The 21,107-nt window shown below is 37.1% G+C and overlaps 1 protein-coding gene and 2 pseudogenes across 3 annotated transcripts; all 3 read left to right on the top strand.

Moving 5' to 3' along the window:
• Nucleotides 1–1,370, top strand: part of LOC114088931 (von Willebrand factor A domain-containing protein 5A-like) — an 11,769-nt pseudogene extending 10,399 nt beyond the window's left edge.
• On the top strand, nt 1,365–21,107 carry LOC114088932 (olfactory receptor 8G50-like). 3 transcript variants are annotated; one of them, XM_071616802.1, is made up of 6 exons: nt 1,365–1,479; nt 1,990–2,705; nt 3,662–3,753; nt 5,090–5,190; nt 5,465–5,717; nt 19,836–21,107. In XM_071616802.1, the coding sequence occupies exons 5-6, from the start codon at nt 5,682–5,684 to the stop codon at nt 20,811–20,813; spliced, it is 1,014 nt and encodes a 337-aa protein (XP_071472903.1). In that variant the 5' UTR covers nt 1,365–1,479; nt 1,990–2,705; nt 3,662–3,753; nt 5,090–5,190; nt 5,465–5,681; the 3' UTR covers nt 20,814–21,107. The 3 variants fall into 3 exon arrangements, with proteins under 3 accessions (XP_071472903.1, XP_027786488.2, XP_027786489.1); XM_027930687.2 differs by lacking the exons at nt 1,365–1,479; nt 1,990–2,705 and adding an exon at nt 2,745–3,493; XM_027930688.2 differs by lacking the exons at nt 1,365–1,479; nt 1,990–2,705; nt 3,662–3,753; nt 5,090–5,190; nt 5,465–5,717 and adding an exon at nt 12,326–12,393.
• Nucleotides 10,170–11,077, top strand: LOC114088933 (olfactory receptor 10D1B-like; annotated as a pseudogene).

Genomic DNA, 21,107 nt, shown 5'->3' with positions numbered 1-21,107 from the left:
AAACAATCATATTAAGTAGATATTATATACCTTGATTTTTCAGATGAGGAAACTGGGGATAGCAAGGGGTAGGGTTAAGGTTTGAAAAAACTTGTTTGAAAACAAGGAAGCCAAGATTGGGGAAGTTAAAGATAATTTGAAGGAGGCTGAAAGAATTATAGTAGACAATACACATGCAGTACTCACCATGTATCTTGTGGTATTCTGAACAGTTCATATGTACTAACTCCCATCATTCTTATTCAACCTTTCTGACGTCTCAGGACAGTGGCAGCCCAACAAAACCCTTGTCACAGAAAGGAATCTACCTTACTCATCAAAACAATGCTGCATTGTATAACCAGATGTCTGGATTGTATATACATCATTTTTTCAATTAGTCTTTTTCAAATATTTTGTGAATGATACCTACTATATTCAGTAGCCTGTTTGATTAGTAGAGTATCCCATGAATAAAGGATTAAACTGAAACAGGTTCCATAGTCATATTGAATCTCAGGCTTCTAAGGATTTAATTCTACCATTCTAGATTCAGTTTATAAAAATACAATAATGGTACCTCATTCCATATCCTCTTATATTCTCTGAACTATAAAAGTGGAGTTAATATAATCTAGTCATTCTCATTTCATTTCCATCTCAATAATGATGTTTCAATTCCAGCATCAATTTTCATTCACACCTAAACATAAAATCAGATATAGCTTTAAAAGTTTATCCACTCAGAGTGATCTCCTCTGTTTTCCTTCATCCCATGGTTTATGTGAAGCTATTTGAATTCAACATGAACCCCAGAACTTTCTTTTCTTAGAGAGAATATCAGTGAGTCCTTCATACTAAATCATGCAGAATTTCATTGGTGTGTATATTGCTTATAAATACTCTTGTAATTTATGAGCTTCAAAATTATGCATATGAGCATCAACCTTTCAAAGCTGCAATTAAAGACTTAAACAATGACTTTTGTGATAAGATTACCATTGGATTGATATGAAGAAGGTATGACTCTGCAGATAAACTTATCCGCTGCTTCTTTTGGCAAATGCTGGAAAATGTTCATCTCATGTGTCTCACTCATTTGCTAAGCTTCCAGGAAAATAGCTTCCAGGGACACTGTTTAAAGGGTTGATTATTCTTCCCTTACTTTTTTATGCCTCACATGCCAAAGCCCTTTATTAGCTAATACTGCATAAGAATCAAACACAGAAATTTAGATTTGAGATTTTTCTGTTCATTATTGAGTTCACTATAATTGATTCCTGGATGCTTTAAGATTCTTGCCCTTTTTTCTCACAGGATCTTTATCCATTTTGTATAGGGAGATCCTTCTGTCATGGTGAGTTTCTATCCAGACATTCCTGAAGATGAGGCATCTGTGTGACCTGTGGAGAATTTGTCTTCCTTATAGACTGCTCAGGAAGGATGTGGTGCCCCATGAATAACCAGAACCAGTCTCAGTCACGCATAGAGGCAGCCCAAGTAAATCTAGTTTCTTCTTCTGAGTCAGGTAGACAAGTGAGGATGAATCTGAGGAGTTAAAGTGGGGTGCATTTGGAGGTGTAGGTCTATTCTCCACCTGAGCAGCAGCTGGTATGACCACTCTGAGGCCTTGGAAGGTAATGTGGCATGAAACCAAGGCGACAGGCTACAGCCCCAAGAGTTGGCTCGGCAGGGTCTGAGAAGGTCCTCTCACTCTATCCTTATCCTCTCTACCCTTCAGGAAACACTGATTCTGCTGCTCAACAGTTTGCCTATAGGCTGCTATTTCAACAACTATCAATTTGGATCTTCCTATGAGAAATTCTTTCCATAAGTTTCTGTAAAGATCAGAAAATTAATCCTTTAAAGAAAGCGATTAGATTGTTAAAGATATTACTGGAGAATTCATCTATGCTTTGGGGATTTCAGGTGGGATTACTATTTGATTTGGATTTCTCAACTATGTGCAAAGTCCAACTGCTGTTCTATCCCTGTATTTGTCTCTTTCAGGAAGAGTGTGAACTCTACTCAGAAAACAATGGAGGAGGTGGTGAAGAGAATTAAGCTCATGAGCAAGGACCTAGGGGGCACTGAAATCTTGGCACCACCTCAGAACATTTACAGGAAGCCCTCCATCACTGGTCACCCCCTACGGGTAGGAATTGGAACAGACTTAACAGAAGGACACAGGGAAATGAAAAAATCAATCCCTGAGCTTCACTGCAGGAGTTTTAAAATGTGATGTATAATTGGAAGACTCTATTTTATAATACTTAACTCAGTCTGATGGACAGGGGAATACTGCCTTTGTGGATTGCCCAAAAGCCTCTGACAAAGTCAGTGTGTGGAGGAGCTGAAAATCCCCAGAGTTGCAAACAGACCTGTGAGGACGCTGTGCAGTGCCAGGGGAAGTGCATGCCTGTTTGAAGAGCCCTGGAGTCTCTGGAATGAAACAATTAGAGTTTTCAAGAGCAAATTCTGATACCTTACGATGAATTTAAAGTTTAATGTGTATTTTCTTTCTTTATACAGCTTTTTGTCTTCACAGATGGAGAAGTTGCTGAAACATTTAGTGTAATTTAAAAAGTTCAGTTTAACCACGAGAAACATAGGAACAATCTGAATGTGATTTTTGCTGGGGTGACCAGACCCTAATGGTGCCACTTGCAACCTACAGCCTCATAATACCAGTGTTTACATCAGGAATTGTCCTCAACACAAAATATGTATTGTATAAATTTTTACTATTACTATAATTATTATCTTATATTCATCTACACAGAAAATTTTAGTGAGTTCTAGGTAGAGATTTCTGATCAATAAAAACATTTCAGTTTTTATTTCATACATGCAAATAATGTAAAACTATGCATGTAAGCACTATATATATAGCATAGGGGACAGTTCAAAGTTCATGTTGGAAAAGTAGCAGTGAGGACATCAAGACGCTGGCAGAATTTGGCCTTCAGAGAGAATGATACCAAATTAATTGCATTCAACCTAATGTGATGTCACTAGATTTGAGGATGATGACTCACACTGACCAAAATGAAAATAGACTTGTTATGCAAATCTAAATCCATAGTATTAATTTACAATGGAAACTATTTTTTCCTGCTGTTTATATTAGTATTACCAAGGCATTCTCTGTTCATAGATACATTTATTTGGGAAATCAGACAGGTTCAGTTTGTTTTGGTGCACACAAACTAGGACACAGTAAGATCTTTTCCACTGAAAATCAGAAGGCCACATATTAAGAATGGCCTTCCTGGACAGATCCAGTACCCTAATAGTACCAGGAAGGTACACAGAAAAAGTTTCTATATTTTCTTTCCCTTGTCAGAGTAATGTTCTGCTCAGCATAATGCTTAGTGCCATGTTGGCCATTTGGTAGGGAAATGAATGTGGATAGATTTGTTAAGTTTTCAGGTACCCAGTTCTTTATGTGGGAAATGGAAGAGAAACCTGATGCCAGAGATTCAGCATGATTAAATTCTACTACTAATTTCAGGTTATTTTAAAGTTCCCTGAATATACAACATGTTCAGTGAATGGCTTCTATTACAGTTCTCATCAGGGAAGTAGATTAACTTATCCTGTAGTTGTCACCATTCCTTGTTAATTGTGTAAATCCACTCTTTAGTGCCCATGTCTAACCTCCATTTATTTATAATTGCAGATGTTTCTCATTTGGCATTGGAGAAGGAATTTCCACCAGCTTAATAAAAAGCATTGCCCAGGTGACAGGGAGCACTTCAGAGTTCATCACAGGTAAGGACAGGATGCAGTTCAAACTGAGGGAAAAGCCCTGTGTCCAGAGATGGGCACTCCAGACCAAGTACACAGCAGGGTAGGGGACACTGCTGTAAGGGCAGGAGCCCAACGTGCCTGCAGTGTGCGTTTTCCCAAAGGCCTGGGCTTTGTCCTTAGCAGAGCTACATGTGGTCTCATATAAATGTATCCACTGTACATCTGGAATATGGCCTAATTAGTTGGAAGACCAGAAATAAGAATTTAAAAGAGGTTGAGTCTTTTGTATTTGAGAACAAATTCAGAGAAACTAAGAGCTTTGGCTCTCATGTTTGAGACTCCAGACCTGTGCTTCAGGACCTCTTTTAGTGGTAAATTGATGGTCCCTTATCAATGCACACAAGGAGATATCTCTGGTTCTATTTCTAAACTCCTCTTTTCTTTTTCTTTCTTTTTTTTTTTTTGTACTGGTGATTGAACTCAGTGTCTCTCAATCACTAAGCCACATACCCAGCTCTATTTTGTATTTTAGTTAGAGACAGGGTCTCACTGAGTTTCTCAGCACCTTGCTTTTTGCTGAATATGACTTTGAATTTGCAATCCTCCTGCCTAAGCCTCCTGAGCTCCTGGGATTACAGGTGTGCACCACTGCACCCAGCTCTAAACTCTTCTTTCCCTGTTTCTGCTCTGTCTTCTTTAGTTCCATTATCTGGATATCAACTTCCCCTAGTATATCTTCATTCACATTTATGCTATTAAATCTCTCAACCTTTGCTTTCTCATGTGTAAAGCAAAAGAGATAATACCCACATCCCAAGATAGTATTAAGAATTAGGCATAACATGTGTTATGTCACACAGCACATGATACATAATAAACATTCAGTTAATTGTGGGTATCCTTCTCATCCTTATTTGTTTCTGCCTATTTGGTTCCCTTTCCACCATCAGGCTCTTAGGTCCCTGAAGCACTCTCTACAGACTGCTACATGCAATATCTCTCTGAACTGGAATTTGCCTCTTGGTGTGCCTGCTACCATTCTTTCCCTGGAACCAACTGCCATGTTTAAAGATCAGAGGTTAATCATATATGTCCTGCTCATTGGTAAAATGCAGGTGAGGCAGATTAGCAACTGCCCTGACATTTTCAATAAAGTTGGTAGGTAGATTTACATTTCAGCAAGACTGCAAATCCCAGGGAGAGCCAGCCCACCATCTTCCTCATCGTTTCAAGTCTCTGACTTCCTGGGATATCTGATGGCTATTTAGAGATTTTAATGTGCTGAGCTGAGGAGGTGCCACTGTTCTAATCATTTGGTCATTTCTGCCTTCCATCACTTCTCTTCTCTAATTTTTAGGCAGTTGAGTCTACAGGAGAAGTATGCCTCAAGTACATGCTCCAGAACAAGAGTTTTAAGCATAAGCTGACATTTTCTCTACAACCCATGCCAGATGCCAAGTAAGAATTCAGTTTCCCTATTCTTTTCCCACATTTCTCTTCATTTTTCTTCCCTTTTTCTTTTTTCTGTCATCCTTGCTGTTTGGATTCCTTTTCTTGATTTTTGTCTTTAATTTTTTCCCTACATTTTCTTTTTTCTTTATAAAACATTCAGTCTTGTCTCTGCTCTTTTCTGACCTTTTCTTCCTTTTGCCATTCCTAACATTTAGAACCCAAAGTAACTGTGGGTGTTTTCTGTAAGTCTCAGAATGTTTTATTTCATTTTTTCTCTTAGATTCACCATTCACCATCTTGCTAAAAAGTCCTTGACCAGAGAAAAGACTTGGGTTTCAGTGAGACCCTAGTTAAAGATAAAGAAGTTGTGTTGAAGATCAGCATTGAATCTGGAGACATCAGCTCCTTTACAGAATTTATTGCTATAAACAAGGAGCTTAAACACCCAGTTCAGGGGCCCCTGGCTTACAGGCAGATTCCAAGGCCAATTCTGTACAATGATGCCTGTAGGAGGCCAAGAATGTGTTTTCCTGGTGAGTTTATCCCATTCAGACTCCCACAGACTAAGTGTCCTGGATATCTGAGTATACTATTTAAAGGAAAAGCTTGCAAAAACCTGAAATTGTCTCATTTTCCTTGTGCCTCCACATTCAAGGTTGTCTGGTGAATGTTAAACATTTTTTTCTGTGCTAAGGAGCTAAAATGTGGCCCACTGGCAGAGAGATTTAATATGGAAGGATATTAGAATATAGGAAGTACAGAGAAGCATCAAAAAACCAAATTATTGCCAGGCACAGTGGCACACGCCTATAATCCTAGAGACTCAGGAGGCTGAGACAGGAGGATCTTGAGTTCAAAGCCAACCTCAGCAAAAGTGAGGAGCTAAGCATCTCAGTGAGACCCTGTCTCTAAATGAAAGACAAAATAGAGCTAGGAATGTGGCTCAGTGTTCGAGTGCCCTGAGTTCAATCCCCAGTATCCCCTCCAAAATAAACCAGTTTAAATCTGAAGCTAATTTATCAATGATATGGTAAATGATCTCCCAGATGGCTGGTGTTTGTAATGACCTGATACTGGGAGTGGTAGAAGAGAGGACTCAAGCAAAAGAAAAATAGCCCCTGAAGTTAGTTGGAAAGTTTCTATTTCTCCCCCAGGGAGAAATAGAAACATTTGTGTAGAAGAGGGTCCAGTATCTCAATTTATGTAGTGGAACCAAACTACTAAAAAGAACCATAGTATATGTGAATCTTGTTAGCATTACTCAGCAGATTTGGCATAAGAATGGAGCAAGTAGAGAGTTGGGCTAATTTCAATGTTGGGAGTTTGCTAGATAGTTGTGATGAAAGCAAATTAACAATATGGAGTTGAAAATATCAGTAATGGAGTGGCAACTGTTGGAGTTGATATTTAGATTGCATACAGAATAAAGATGAAAGGAAGTTTATATATGGGAAAAAATAGAGAAATCAAGACTTATATGTTTTAGATGAGGTCAAAGTTCAGGTAAAATAAGAATGTTTATGTGAGAAACTGGAAAAATGAATATTTTAAAAGTAAGATTTTTTTAGTTTATTTTTTATAAATGGCACAATTATGCATGATAAAAGGCTTATAATGTCTGGGAGTGTAAAATTGAAGGATAAAATAGAGCCAAAGTCATTGAATTTGAGGAGGTTAAGAAGCTTTGCATCAGGAAACTGGGTAGGCTGTCTCCATGGGTGTGCTGAAAACCTTCAAGATGATGGCAGACCTTAGAATGAAGTAGAAGTCTACAATCTGGGTTTCAGAAGCCTTAATTCCTAAAAAGGATAATGCAAATCGATTGCAAATTTACCCACTAATTGTTTCATGACAAGAGAGCTCTCTTGAGAAATATATATTGAATGTTCTGGTGGATTGATCCTCATGAACAGACCATGAGCTAACACATTCCCTCCCCCGCTGCCGCCTTTTTCTCCATCTCTCCCCCATACTTTGTTCAGGGAAACACTAATTATTCTAAGGATATAGAGAACACTTATCCAAATCCCTAAAATGAATGGATTAATAATAATCCTCTCTCAAAGGGTCTGCTGCAGTCGTGCTAGGAAGCAGTAGTGATATGGTGGAAACTGAGCTAAGCTTGGGAATGCCTGGGCTCTTCTGTTGTTTAACCTTAGGAAAGAGCTCTAAGTTCCTGTGTTCATATTTGTAAAATTGGGTTAAGACAAACAATCTTACACACTTTTTGATAATCAATCCAAGCAACATGAAAATGCACTGGAAAACTACAACAACCACAAATGTTAGATGAAATTGCTTATGAATGAGTGTTTAAAATTACAATTAATGATGAATTTGTTTTTCTTTATAACTCAAAGAAAGAGTCATACTGTTTTTGATTTGAGATACAGCTTTATCTTTAACCAACTTACTTTAACCCAGTTACTTTGATTAAACACTTAGAGACTAAATTGTATACCTTAAAATATCGGGGAGATACTACCTGTCTAATAAATTTACGGTATTAAGTTAAAGAGATTGTGTTTACAGATCACACAAGACAATGCCAGAACATAGCAAATGAACAATAAGCCTTAGCTATTATTAAAACTATTGTCTAGCTGGGCTCAGTGGTTCATGCCTGTAATCCCAGTGGCTCAGGAGGTCGAGGCAGGAGGATCTTTGCACTTTAGGCAGCTTCATTAATGTTTCTGAGTTTCAGTTTCTTATCTGTAGATCTGAATAGTAATAATAATGGTAACTTATTCTTATTAGTACACTTAAAAAATAAATCACACTTTTAAAAGTTTGATCCCATTCTTGGAACATAATAAGCATTCATTATATGGGTGAGTGTATGTGTGTGTGTGTATGTATGTTCTATTATTATTACCATTATCATTACATATGTATTCAAGTATTATTACATTATCTTTATGTATATTCAATTATTATTAATAGTATTATCATTACTAAGTGAATAATGAGAAGAAGAGAAACCAGTAGGGGTTCTGTTTTTGGGATTGAGGTCTCTGATAGCTTCATGACTGTGGCATGCTTGGTGGCTAGGAAGTTTCTGTGCAAAGACACAGAATGCCTGGCTGCTGGGAAATCTTCTGTGCAAAGACACAGGATGCCTGGCTGCTGTATCTTCATGTTCTTCATGAGGAGGCTCTGTGTTAGTCTTATCAGCCTCAACCTTGATCCCAGGCACACAACTCTGGGAATAAAGGAACTCTCTTGTTAGACAACCATAATGTATCACTGAGCCTAAACCTGCACACATAACAGTAACTTTATACAATGAACTTTCTTGAGAGCTATACAAAGCTCCTAACACATTGCAACTTAGTGTATAACTGAGGAATACCTTGCATAATGTTGCTGAGTCTGTAACCTGCCTAGTAATACAATGAACACTATGTACTAATGATGCCAATGACCTAAAGTAACCTATTGATGTAAATAAGGCTTGGCAGCTTGACCTCTCTGCCATTCTGCCATCTTTCTTTCCTGCCTCTGCATTTTGTCTCTGTGTCACTTTCATTTTCCTTACAGGAACTTACATGTCCCAGGCACCACACCACACTTCACTTGTATAACCTTCCTGATTAGCGGTGTTCTTTGCTTTTATTCTACATGAGACACCGTATTTCCCACTTCGTCAGTAACATGAATTTGACACTTTCCTTGCTGCTGCTATATTTTGCTAATATTTTCAAGTTGCTATAGTCCATGTAGAATAGATTAAAGGGATAGAAAGAGCCAGAGCACTTTCTTGAGATAGAATTGTGGATCTTAGCATTATCAAATCTAGAGGAATGTAATCTGAAGAGGATGTGATATAAGTCTACTCAATAGTGTTAACAAGACATTTACTTGAAAATAATTACAAAATACAAGCATTAATGGAAGGTGCTTAACGAACTATGTTTCAGATGTATAAAATAAAGAAAGAATTTTTCTTAGGATTTAGGGGATTTTTTTAAAAGAATTTTTAGTTGTACATTGTAATCATATATAGAGAGATTTATTAGTCATAATCTAACATGAAAATTACAGGATTTGATGAGTGTCATTTGCCAGTATCTTCTCTTTCTCTCCTCTCCTGCTTTCCTTGATCTACTTGTTCTACTCATTTCATATCCCTTCTACTATTATAATTATGGCAATTATTAGTATTACTTTAATTAATGGATTATTATAATATAACTTGTATATATAATATACATAATCATACAAATATGATTATATATATATATATATATATATATATATATATATATATATATATATATATTTAAAAATAAAACATTTTTAAAATGCTGAACCATTGCTTGGAACATAGTAAGCATTCATTATTTTTATATTAATATATAAAATTGAGATACATGTACATCATGTACATATGATTCATTGTGGTATATTTGTACATGGGCATAGCATAATTTGGTAGACTCTGTTTCCCCACACTTCCCCATGTCTTCTGTTTTCTCCCTCACTCTTGGTCCCCTTCCTCCACTCTGTGTGACTCCCTTCTATTTTTATGAGATTCTTTTGTAAGGCGAATAACAGGTAAAGCCATTATTCATATTGAGTGCCTAGTTTCCTAACACTATTTTTTTCTGCTATTTGCAGAGTCTAATGGATAATTGGAGTTTGTTACTTAAAGATATGAGAATTCAAAATATAAGTGTGATCAAAAAGATTATATCTATGGGAAAAAGTCTCCTAACTTGGGGATATTTTGAATATTTATGTAAATTTCTCCTCTTGTCATAGTAAACAATCATTTCTCTTAAAAATAGTTTTTCCAAGATTGGATTGACTGACTCTGAAATAGCCACATCTTTTTACCTGAAATTTTTACATAGATTTTGCTCTTGACTTTCATATGTCAAGTTGCTTCTTTTTAAAAACATAGTCAAAGCTTAATAATGTTACATTGTTGTACAGATTTTGGTGTTTCAGACTCCTTCTCAGGGTTAGATTTTCTTACAGCTATGAAGATTCCCTTCGTGGTAACTGAGTTTGTCCTGCTAATAGTCCCAAACCAAAGGGTCTGGAGACCATGCTCTTCATCTTGTTTTTGTCCTTTTATGTCTTCACCCTCATGGGGAACCTGCTAATCTTGCTGGCAATTATCTCCTCCACTTGGCTTCATACCCACATGTACTCCTTCCTTTGCAAACTGTCTATTTTTGACATATTTTTCCCTTCTGTGAGTTCTCCCAAGATGCTGTTCTATCTGTCAGAGAACAGCAGAGCCATCTCCTACGTGGACTTCGGGTCCCAGCTCTTCTACCATTTTCTGGGCTGCACTGAGGGTTTTCTGTACACAGTGATGGCCTCTGAGTGCTTTGTTGCCATATGTTTCCCTCTACACTACACCATAATCATGAGCCACAGAGTGTGCGCCATCTTGGCTGCAGGGACCTCATTTGGGGGCTGCATTCAGACCACCTTTCTGACCACTCTCACCTTCCAGCTGCCCTACTGTTATCCCAATGAGGTGGACTACTACTTCTGTGACATCCCAGTGATGCTGAAGCTGGCTTGTGCAGACACTTCAGCCCTGGAGATGGTGGGGTTCATCAGTGTTGGCCTCATGCCCCTCAGCTGCTTCCTCCTCATCCTCACCTCCTACAGCTGCATCCTCTGCTCCATCCTGCAGATCTGCTCTGCAAAGTGCTGCCGCTGTGCCTTCTCCACCTGCAGTGCCCACCTCACGGCCATCCTGCTTTTCTACATGCCAGTGGTCCTCATCTATCTAAAGCCAACCCCAAGCCCCTGGCTGGATGCAACTGTGTGGGTCCTGAATAATCTGGTCACCCCCATGCTGAACCCCTTGATTTACATTCTCAGAAATAAGGATGAGGAAGGTCCTCCACCTGCTGGGCTTCCTTCCTGAATAATTGTAGAGAGAGATCAGTAGCCAACACTTCAGCCACACATCACAGCTGATGAAATACTTTTATTTGGATTGCATAAGGTATTATTATTATCTCCATTTTACAACCTGGGGGACTGAGATGCTGAGAGTTAAAGTGACTTGTCTCAGGGTGTGTGAAGAACAAATAGCAAAATGAAGACTCCAGGGTTGGTCTTCTGACACTGGGTTCCATGTTTTCTTGTGGACATTACAGGGTTCATAAAGAGAAAGGGAACTTTTCCCAGTAGGCAGAAATAAAATGGACCTTCTGCTTCTCAGTCTTAATTGTCTTCATCCTTTTTCATTCCTATACCTCATATTCTTCTCACAGTGATGTTTTTTCATGTTAGCTACAGTGTTTGTCTCCCCAAACCATTAGACAAGCCATTATTTTATTGGCTAAAGAGTTGTTAGGGAAGTGAGAGAGATGTATTCTCATGGCTTCCAATAGCATCCTATTACTTCAGAACCACAAAGAATGTGTATAAAGAAAATGCTTCTTGCTAGGACCTTGGGCAGGTTTCTCAGTGAAGCAGAAATGCCAGTCTTCAATACCACTTACAAACCCTGACTTTTGGGCTTAGACCTGGAAATAGGCATTGGTGGTAGACATGCAACTTGTGAATGGGAAGACAGAGGAGATAAAGGGATCCGTGGAGAGGGGATTGGGCTCTGATTCCATGTTAGAAAATCTGGACTTGTCTTTGCCTCGTTCAGTACAACCAATGGGCAATGCTGAGTATTGCTGGGTTCCAGCTATTGTTTGCTGTGTTTTGGGCTTCTTTGTTTTACTAAAAGGGTTTTGCTCTGATTTATCTTCCTCTATTTATTGATTTTTTTTGGTTCAGCTAGGCTATGAATGAGAAATATTTCATTTCAATCAGTTCAGGTATAATTTTCATGATCGAATTTTAAAAGTATACTATCATGCTTGGGAAACACTGATGCTGTAACGTTTGTTGTGGAATGAATTTGATTAAATTATATAATTTCATTATATATGAATATATCACAGTGAAACCCCCTATTGTGTATAATTAATATGCAACCATAAAAATATTGTTTTAAAAGCAGATGTATCTGCAAATTAAATGGAAATTATTTGAAAAAAATTATAGAGAAGAAAAGATCCTGGTAAAAGGGTGATAGAAAAGGAGTGGGTAGAGACAGAAGAAAGGCTTTTCTTTTATCTTCTCTTCTCATAATTAGAAAGCAGCCAAGGAACCTGCCAGGCCCAACCAGCAGTATGTGTCTGCCTGTAACCACCAGGGTGAACTGGCACATGGTCCAGGAAGGTAGGCAAACTTTTGCCTGATATTACTGTGAACCTCCTAAAATCCTTCTATTGCCGCTGTTTACCTTTTCCTTTTCAGTAAACAAAAGCCTAAAAGGGAAATGGAAATACATCTCAGGTTATTTGAATTTTACTGTATCACAAACCCTTCTCATTCCTCTTAGGATCCACTCTAATGATTCCCTTCCTCAGTTTCCTGTCTACATATGCTCATTCAAAACAGAACAATCTATAGGAATAAATATGGGCTCCTGCTTCTTTTCCAATTTTGCTCATTATATATCATTCAATGAGTAATCCCAAGCTAGGATTGGGGATTTCAGAGACACTAAGAAAGTCAGAGTCTGCTGAGGAAAAGAAGCAGATGGGCAACTGACCAGAACATCCAGGGTTCACACTAAGACCAAGGTAGAAATTGAAATCAGAATTAGAAAGCAGCCAAGGAACCTGCCAGACCCAACCAATAGAGGAGTATTATCCAGGAAGAAACAGCATAGTTCTCAGTTTTCTCTTAAGGGATTGGGGAGGAGAATGAGAGAAAATTTCTTGGGCTGGTACCTTTTAACCACGAGCCATTGTGAGGAGATGTCTTTGCAGGAAGGTCAAATTTATTATAGCTTCTGATTTCAGGGTTTGTCTCCAGCTCAGCACATTGTTCTTGGATTGGGGGAGAATCCTGAACAAAAAAACTCCATCCATATCTCCTTAAGCAAATTAACTTCTCTGTCCCAGCAGCTTAGAGAGATTCTGATAGCTCTTGGATCTCTGGGTAGAACCTGAACACTGTCCTCCCAATCAGGAGGCAGAAGTGCCAGGCCCAGTCTGGGGCTGTGGAGGCCCAGGTTGGCTTTCATGGTAGGATAAGATTTTTATAGGTTTTATCACATAAGTGGCAGTAAACAAAAGCATTTGAGAAAAAGTTCCAGTCAAAGAAACCTTAATTCAGGTAGCCCAACCCTCAGACTAATCCACAGGGGCAGATGAAATTGAAGAATCAAATTTTAAGACAAGGGAGGCCAGAGAAGAGGAATATGGGAATAGAGGTTCAGAGGATATTTTGAGCAGGTAGTGCTGTAGGGCAGCACTTCCTGAGATACTCACAAGCTTCAAGCATGGCTCAGGGGCATCCAGCACCTCCAACCCAGATTCTAGATTCTTTAAAGGCTTCTACATTTATTCCAACCATTTCTGTAAGATACCATAATTTGTTATAAAGCCAAATCCTGTTCTGAATTTGACCTGTGTTTTGATTTATCTGCGGACTCTGTGTAAAACTAGGACATAGACACTAAAAGTGAAGCCCAGATGATGGTACTGACAAGGACAGGAACACCCTGGAGAGAGGTTTTCAAGGGAATATCCACAGGGGTCAGGCCCTGCACCAGTCATTCCCTGCTCTCCCTAGTGACTTGTTCCCAATGAAGTTGACTCAAATTAATGAATAACCAATCAGAAGTTATGTTCTCAGTCACCCACACTGCAAGTTTTTGGTCAAAAATCCTAATTTTACCTTTACCAGAATAATCAGTCAAGAGAATAGCATTATTATATTTCTACATGGTGTACTGGTTGACGGGGGTTGAAGGGTAACAATGCCTGTCATTATTGGAATGCTTGATTGGTGAGAAACAATCTTGCATATTACTTATCATTCCTTTGTTTTATATTCCAGGGCTTAGACAATTAATTTAATTCTCATTTCAATGATATCCTAAAATGATGTCATGAATCACCTGTCATTGTCCTTTTTAAAATGTGTTTTATCAAGTATTAAAAAATCAGAAGATAATATTAGTGGGAAAATATGTAAAATATTTTTTACCATGATACATTAAGCACACATGTGTTTATTTCCTCTACCCACTAAAGGAAAAGAGCAATGCCAGTGAAAATTCCAAGTAGTTTCTGGCCTGATCCCACTCACTTTACTCCTTCTACATGCCATAATTTTCCTGAATTCTATGTTTTCTTTGAGTTTTCCCTCATATTTTTTTAAAGAGAGAGAGAGAGAAAAGAGAGAGGGAGAGAGAGAGAGAGAGAAATTTTTAATATTTATTTTTCAGTTTTCGGTGGACACAACATCTTTATTTTTATGTGGTGCTGAGGATGGAACCCAGTGCCCCGCGAATGCCAGGAGAGCGCATTAGCACTTGAGCCACATCCCCAGCCCCTCCCTCATATGTTTTTGTTTCTAAACATTATATAACAAGGTTTTGAACCTTATATCAATGATGTTTGCTGTTAATATTTGCTTTTTTCATATAAATGTTGTTTGGATACTTATATATTTGCATGTCTGAGATTAATTTATTGATTATTTTCAAAGTGTAGTAGCCCATTTTATAAATATATCAACTTTGCATAGCACAAAGGTAACATTATCAACCTCTCCTCAAGATTTCCTTTCATAAAAAAAAAGAAGGAGGAGGAGGAGAAATGGGAAGAGGGAGGAGGAGGAGGAAAAAAACAGGAAATCTACTCAGGATTTTCCCAAAGGTTGGGATATAAGCTCATTTGGAAGATACTCCCAGGAAGCATGGTAAGGGATTAGTGAGAAAAGAAAGAACAGCCAATCAAGCATATATTTATGGTTCACCACTATGAAGAACTGTGGCTTAATCCCATTGGGAATCCTCTGAAAAATGGTGGAGGAAGATCTCCATTATTCTACCTGGGCACAAAGGAAGCTGGGGTATTTTTGTATCAACTATTGCCCAAAATTTATTAGTGGATGTTCTTGGGAGCATTAAAGAAAGTTGGAAAATCTTCTTTGGCCAGAGACAGCCCTAAGGCAGAGGACATGGGGATCCCTCAGGCCACAAAGACACTCTAAAGGTGATCTCTGGAGTAGCTTGAAGAATGTGGACAGACATCTTAAGATGGGTTATGATCATAATTAATTTAATTTCTAAAGTACTATCTTTCCACAATGCAAACTACATGATGCTGCTCTAATTCTTTGATAATTGTTTGTCACTTAAAATTAAATTAAAATAACTTAGTAGTTTAGTATAATATCTGTGGATTAATAACTAGAATCAATTATCTCTGTAGTCTCCTCAAAGCCATATAGTACTCCAGCACTTCATCCATCTCTCTTCTTGTCTTTTACTCAAGATCCACTTTGCAATTTTTTATTCATCCACTTACTTTTGCTATTTTTTGTTTGTTTTTGTACTGGGAATGGAATACAAGGGCACAATACCTCAGAGGTATGTCCCCAGTTCTTTTTAATTTTTATTTTGAGATAGGCTCTGGCTAAGTTGCTGAGTCTGGACTTGAACTTGTAATCCTCCTGCATTTGCGTCCTGAGTGCTTGGGGTTAGAGGTGTGCCACTGTGCCTGGCCTACTTGTTTGATAATGAACTATTATATCTTAATTACTTGTATGATAAGTACTGGAATTATAAAGGTCTCTGAATCTTAAGAGGCTCATAGCTAAGCATGGTTGGCAGACACAGAAATAATTAAAATATAAAATATAGTAAATATTTAATGAAAATACATAAAATATTGACTAGACCAATAAATACAGAAATGATTAATCCTATACAGATGTTGGAGGTGATTTCAGAAAACATTTAAATTCAATCATTCTCTTTTGTATCTTTAGCTCCACTCCCCCCCTCCTTGGGTTACCTTTTCCTAATTCCTTTGTGGGACAAACTTCTATTTATCTTTCAAGACTCAAGCTGGAAAGTCATTTACTTTGTATAATTTCCCTATTTAAAACATTAAGTTCTGACTTCTCTGCATCAGTTTTATATCATGACATAAACCTACTTGCCATTATTCACCAATGTGCTTTTTTTGTTTTTGTTTTTGTTTTTATTTTAAGTATACAACTATGATGATTTTTAGAATGGTCTACCTGTAACTTTATGAAAACTACCTTTATAAATTACAATTGGAGTGGAGACTACACAATTTATTTTGTGTCTCTGTTGCAAACTCTACTCATTTCCTAAGTTCCTTAGGTCAACACCTTTTACCCTCCAATCCCTTCTCTGAGGTGATGCCATAAGTGCCTTGAAAACTACAGAGACCTATACAGAGCAACTTTCACTAATAATTACAAATAATTAAATATTGCTCCAAGCCTTCAGTAAACAACAAGGATTGAAATCATGGTTTTAAACATTTCAGTTATCATTTTCAGATAGGAAGTTGTTATCATGAAGTCCTCCTAGAACTGTATCTAGGAGGCTTTAATTTCTGGTCCTTTACCTAATAAACTACTACTTTTTCGGCCCAGAGACATTATTATACACAAGGGAGCTAATGACAGTTTCATACGAATGATGAAAAAAACAAAATTAAACTGCTCTTACATCGTAACAGCTCATCCCTGGTGAAAGAAAATCTTGGGGGAGCTTCTACCAATATATTTTTATGACATCTATTATGGATCAGAACTGTAGACAAAATGAAATCATTTTAATGAGTTTCTTGGGTAGCATTTGAGGAATCTACAAAGAGGAATTGTGGCATTTGATTTATAATATGTAAGTGAGCTCCTCGTATATTGAAATCTGCACTTTAATTCCATACGGAAATGGGAGCCCAGGAGTCTATGATGAACTGCCACCACCAAAATCATCCAGAGGCTTTTGGTCTAAAGCTAATGTATAACCTGCATTTCTGTTTCCAAGTAGAGAAAGATTAACTGAATTCCAATTATTCTATACCTTTTTACTCTCAGAAGGTAAGAGGACTTTCATAAACTTGAGTCTCCTTATAATATAACAGTGATTCCATAGATCTACCTGAAAATGATTATTCATTCTTTTTGCAACAAATATGAAGGCAGAAAATTATCTTTTTTCATAATTCAACTCATACAGCTTCCAGGTACGTTTAATGGTAAAGATATAAAGATAAAACGTATCTTTATGGCTATAGATCCTCCCTTTGAGGTTTCATACAATAGATCCTGTTTGTTGTTACTGTCATATAGATAATAGGTGTAAATTATTTTAATCTAAATATTAAATTTTTCTGAATAATTGCAATCTATATACCACCGTCATAAAATATAGCCTCCCAGAATTAAGCACAATTCACCAGATACAGTTTCTCTTGGGTATCTACCACTTCCCTCATTTTGAATACTCTCTTTCTTATAAAGAAATTACTGGTATTTATAGGTGTTTCTTCTCTGGATCCAGGGACTTTGATATGGGGAACTGTCAGGTCATTGCTTCTCCAATTTGAATGTTGTGCAGAGCTTAATCATTTCTACTTATATGTCTACACTCAGGTTCCCTTAAAAAGCCTTCTTTGACCCCACTCTGGGCTAGCACCATAATGACCATGTTCCTACAGGACCCCACAGTCATGTTCAGCACAGTAAATTAGTGTTGGCCTCCGGTCCCCTTCAAGATGGTATCATTCTGAAGATGAGGAATTCTATAGCATTTGTCTCCTCATGCTGAATGCCCACAACAAACATTTGGCTTATCCTTGTCAAATTTGTTTTTAGTTCACATTCATAGCCCAATACTATCAACTTGAATCATTACAATTATATAATTTTCCACCACTATTTTCTACTTGGGAATTCTCTTCAACCATACTGATTTCAGTCCTCCTTAGTTATATTCATTTTTTCACTTTTGTTCTAGTTGATTTTTATCTCTGAAAAAAGTCATAGAATAAAATGTTTGGATTGAAGACATGCCTGCCTTATGTCTGTAACTTCCTCTCTTCTTTTTTTTTCTTTTCTTTTTTCCTCTTTCTTTTTCTTTTATTATTTATTATTAATTGTGCTGCTGTAAACATTGTGATGCATCCAATACTATAGTATATTGACCTTAATTTTTTGGATAAATACCAGAGAGTGCTATAGCTGGATCATATGATGTTGACATTTCTAGCCTTTTGAGGAACCTCCATGCTGATTTCCATACTGATTCTACTAATTCATATTTCTACCAACCGTGTAGAAAAGTTCTTTTCCCCTCATTCTTATTATGTTCAACTTACTATTTTTTTTTCTGTGTTAGCCTCTGGTTTGGGGATCTTATCTAAAGCCCTTACCATCAAATCCAAGGTCATAAGGATTTAGGTTTGTGTTTCTTTCCCTAATATTCTTAGAGTAATAGATCTTACATTTAGCTCTATGGCACATTTTTAATTGCTTTTGGTGAACTGTATAAAAAAGCAATCCAAATTAATTGCTTTACATGTCCCAATTTAATTGACCTAGTATCATTTGTTGAAAAAAAAAAAAAGGTTTTCCTCATGGAATTGTCAATAAAAACTTATAATAACTTAATTCTTCATAGGTGTGAGTTTATTTTTGTATTTCCAATTCTATTTTATTGAACTGTGCATCTGAACTTATGACAATACCATACTATATTGATTATAGTTACATTGTAGTAACTTCTCAAGTGGGAAATGTGAGAACTCCAAGTTTATTCTCCTTTCATCAGTTTGCTTTGATTTCTTATGACCCTTGAATTATTGTAGGGATTTTACAATCAGTTTGTAATTAACTGCTATAACATAGCCAGGATTTTAATAGAGATTACACTAAGCTTATGCATCAATTTGGGAAGTACTGCCATTTTGACAAAATTGAGTATTGTTGATTCAGGAATATGGTATGTATTGTCGTTTAAGTAGGGCTTTTATTCCTTGTAACAATGTTTTGTAATTTTAGGCAAATTGCCTTGCATTTATTTTATTTAACTTATCACAAAATATTTTATTCTTTTTCAAGTCATTTCAAATGCAATTTTTGATTGTTCGTTGCAACTGTAGAGAAATACAATTCAGTTTTTCTATTGATCTTGAATTCTCCATATTCGTGAACTTTAAAATTCATCCTCATAATTGTTTCCTAATGAGTCCTTAGTATTTTCCATAGACAAGCTTGTGCCATTTAAAAATAAAGATGGTTTTACATCTTGCTTTCAAATCTGTATGCCTTTTAATTTTGTTTTCTTGCCTGATTGCACTAGCTGGATCTTGTTGTATACTGTTGAACAAAAGTGCTGGGAGTGGACATCTTGACATGTTCATTACCTTCGGGAAAAGTTTTTCAAACTCTTTTCCTTTTGTGATATTGGCTGTATGATTTTTGTGTTGTTGTTATTTTAACATAGGCAAAATATTTGCTCTATAGAGCATTTGAAATTATTAGAAATAAGTCATGAAAAGTTCTCAAAACAGTCAACTATAGTTATCAGAAGAGTTCTTTGGATTATTAGGAACTAGTTACTAATAACCACTCTTTTGCCAAATAATACAGATTAGGAAAATGCTGCTATTTATTGACATGTCCCATATTTGGGGGATCTAAAGTTTTTTGGCTGCAAACACAGATGAACAGTGGCCAAAGAAGTAGAAATATGGCTGAAAAAGCTTGAATTATGGCTCACACTTCAGTGAGATAATAATTACTTATATTAAATTCATTTTTTCTTCCTCCAATAGGGTTTGAAGAAAAAAATGACACAAGGAAACCATTCCACCACAGTGACAGAATTTATCCTGGCTGGATTAACAAACAAACCAGAGCTCCAGCTGCCCCTCTCCCTCTTCTTCATAGGAATCTACATGTTCACTGTGGTAGGGAACCTGGGCATGATCATGCTGATTGGGCTCAGCTCTCACCTGCATACACCTATGTACTATTTCCTCAGCAGTCTGTCTTTCACTGACCTCTGCCAATCCACTGTCATTATCCCCAAAATGCTGGTAAACTTTGTGGTGCAGAAAAACATCATTTCCTACCCTGAGTGCATGACTCAGCTCTATTTCTTCCTAGTTTTTGGTATATCAGAATGCCACATGTTGGCTGCAATGGCATATGACCGCTATGTTGCCATCTGTAACCCTTTGCTTTACAATGTTACTATGTCTTCTCAAGTCTGTTTTTGGTTGGTAGTTGAAGTGTATAGCATGGGCTTGATTGGTGCCACAGTTCACACAGTCTGCATGCTAAGAGTGCTTTTCTGTAAAGCTGATATAATCAACCACTATTTTTGTGATGTACTTCCACTATTAGAGCTCTCCTGCTCAAGTACTTTTGTGAATGAATTACTAGTTCTGTGCTTTAGTGTGTTTAATGTCCTTGTCCCAACCCTGATCATCCTTAGCTCTTACGTCTTCATTATTGCCAGCATCCTGAGCATTCGCTCCACTGAGGGCAGAACCAAAGCCTTCAGCACATGCAGCTCCCACATCTCAGCTGTTGCTCTCTTCTTTGGTTCTGTTGCATTCATGTACCTGCAGCCAATGTCAGTTAGCTCCATGGACCAAGGGAAAGTGTCCTCTGTGTTTTATACTATTATTGTGCCCATGCTGAACCCTGTAATCTATAGCTTGAGGAATAAGGATGTGAAACTTGCCCTAAATAAGTTCCTTGGAAAAAAAAACAACTGCCCTGTAAAAAATAGTATTTTGTTTTAGTAAAAATTTACAATTTCTGGAGGTTTGATAAGGAAGCAGTCCAGAGATAGCAATATATATTTACAAGTCATGAGATTAATGCTAGTGTCTGATTTCTTGGAAGACAGGTGCCAAGGATAATACTGGATTATCCAGGATCAAATACGTAGAGAACAGCACCTCTTTGAGATGTGCCATGATCCATCTGTGCAAAATAACCTGATTATTCACATCTAAACACATTTATAAACCTTCAAAACACTCCTTAGGGTTGAATATACCTCATTTTAGGCAAGTTTTTTTTTTAAATCTTAA

Source organism: Marmota flaviventris, chromosome 9, assembly GCF_047511675.1.
Source record: "Marmota flaviventris isolate mMarFla1 chromosome 9, mMarFla1.hap1, whole genome shotgun sequence".
In the NCBI taxonomy this organism is placed as follows: Eukaryota; Metazoa; Chordata; class Mammalia; order Rodentia; family Sciuridae; genus Marmota; species Marmota flaviventris.
Note: the sequence above shows the minus strand (reverse complement) of the source record. Positions and strands in the feature narration are given on the sequence as shown.

Excerpts from the sequence above, each read along its gene's own strand:
- LOC114088932 (XM_071616802.1), top strand. The coding sequence starts at position 5,682 with ATGATGCCTGTAGGAGGCCAAGAATGTGTTTTCCTG. Across the intron at positions 5,718-19,835 it reads GCCAAGAATGTGTTTTCCTG|GGTTTGAAGAAAAAAATGAC; the intron begins GTGAGTTTATCC and ends TTCCTCCAATAG.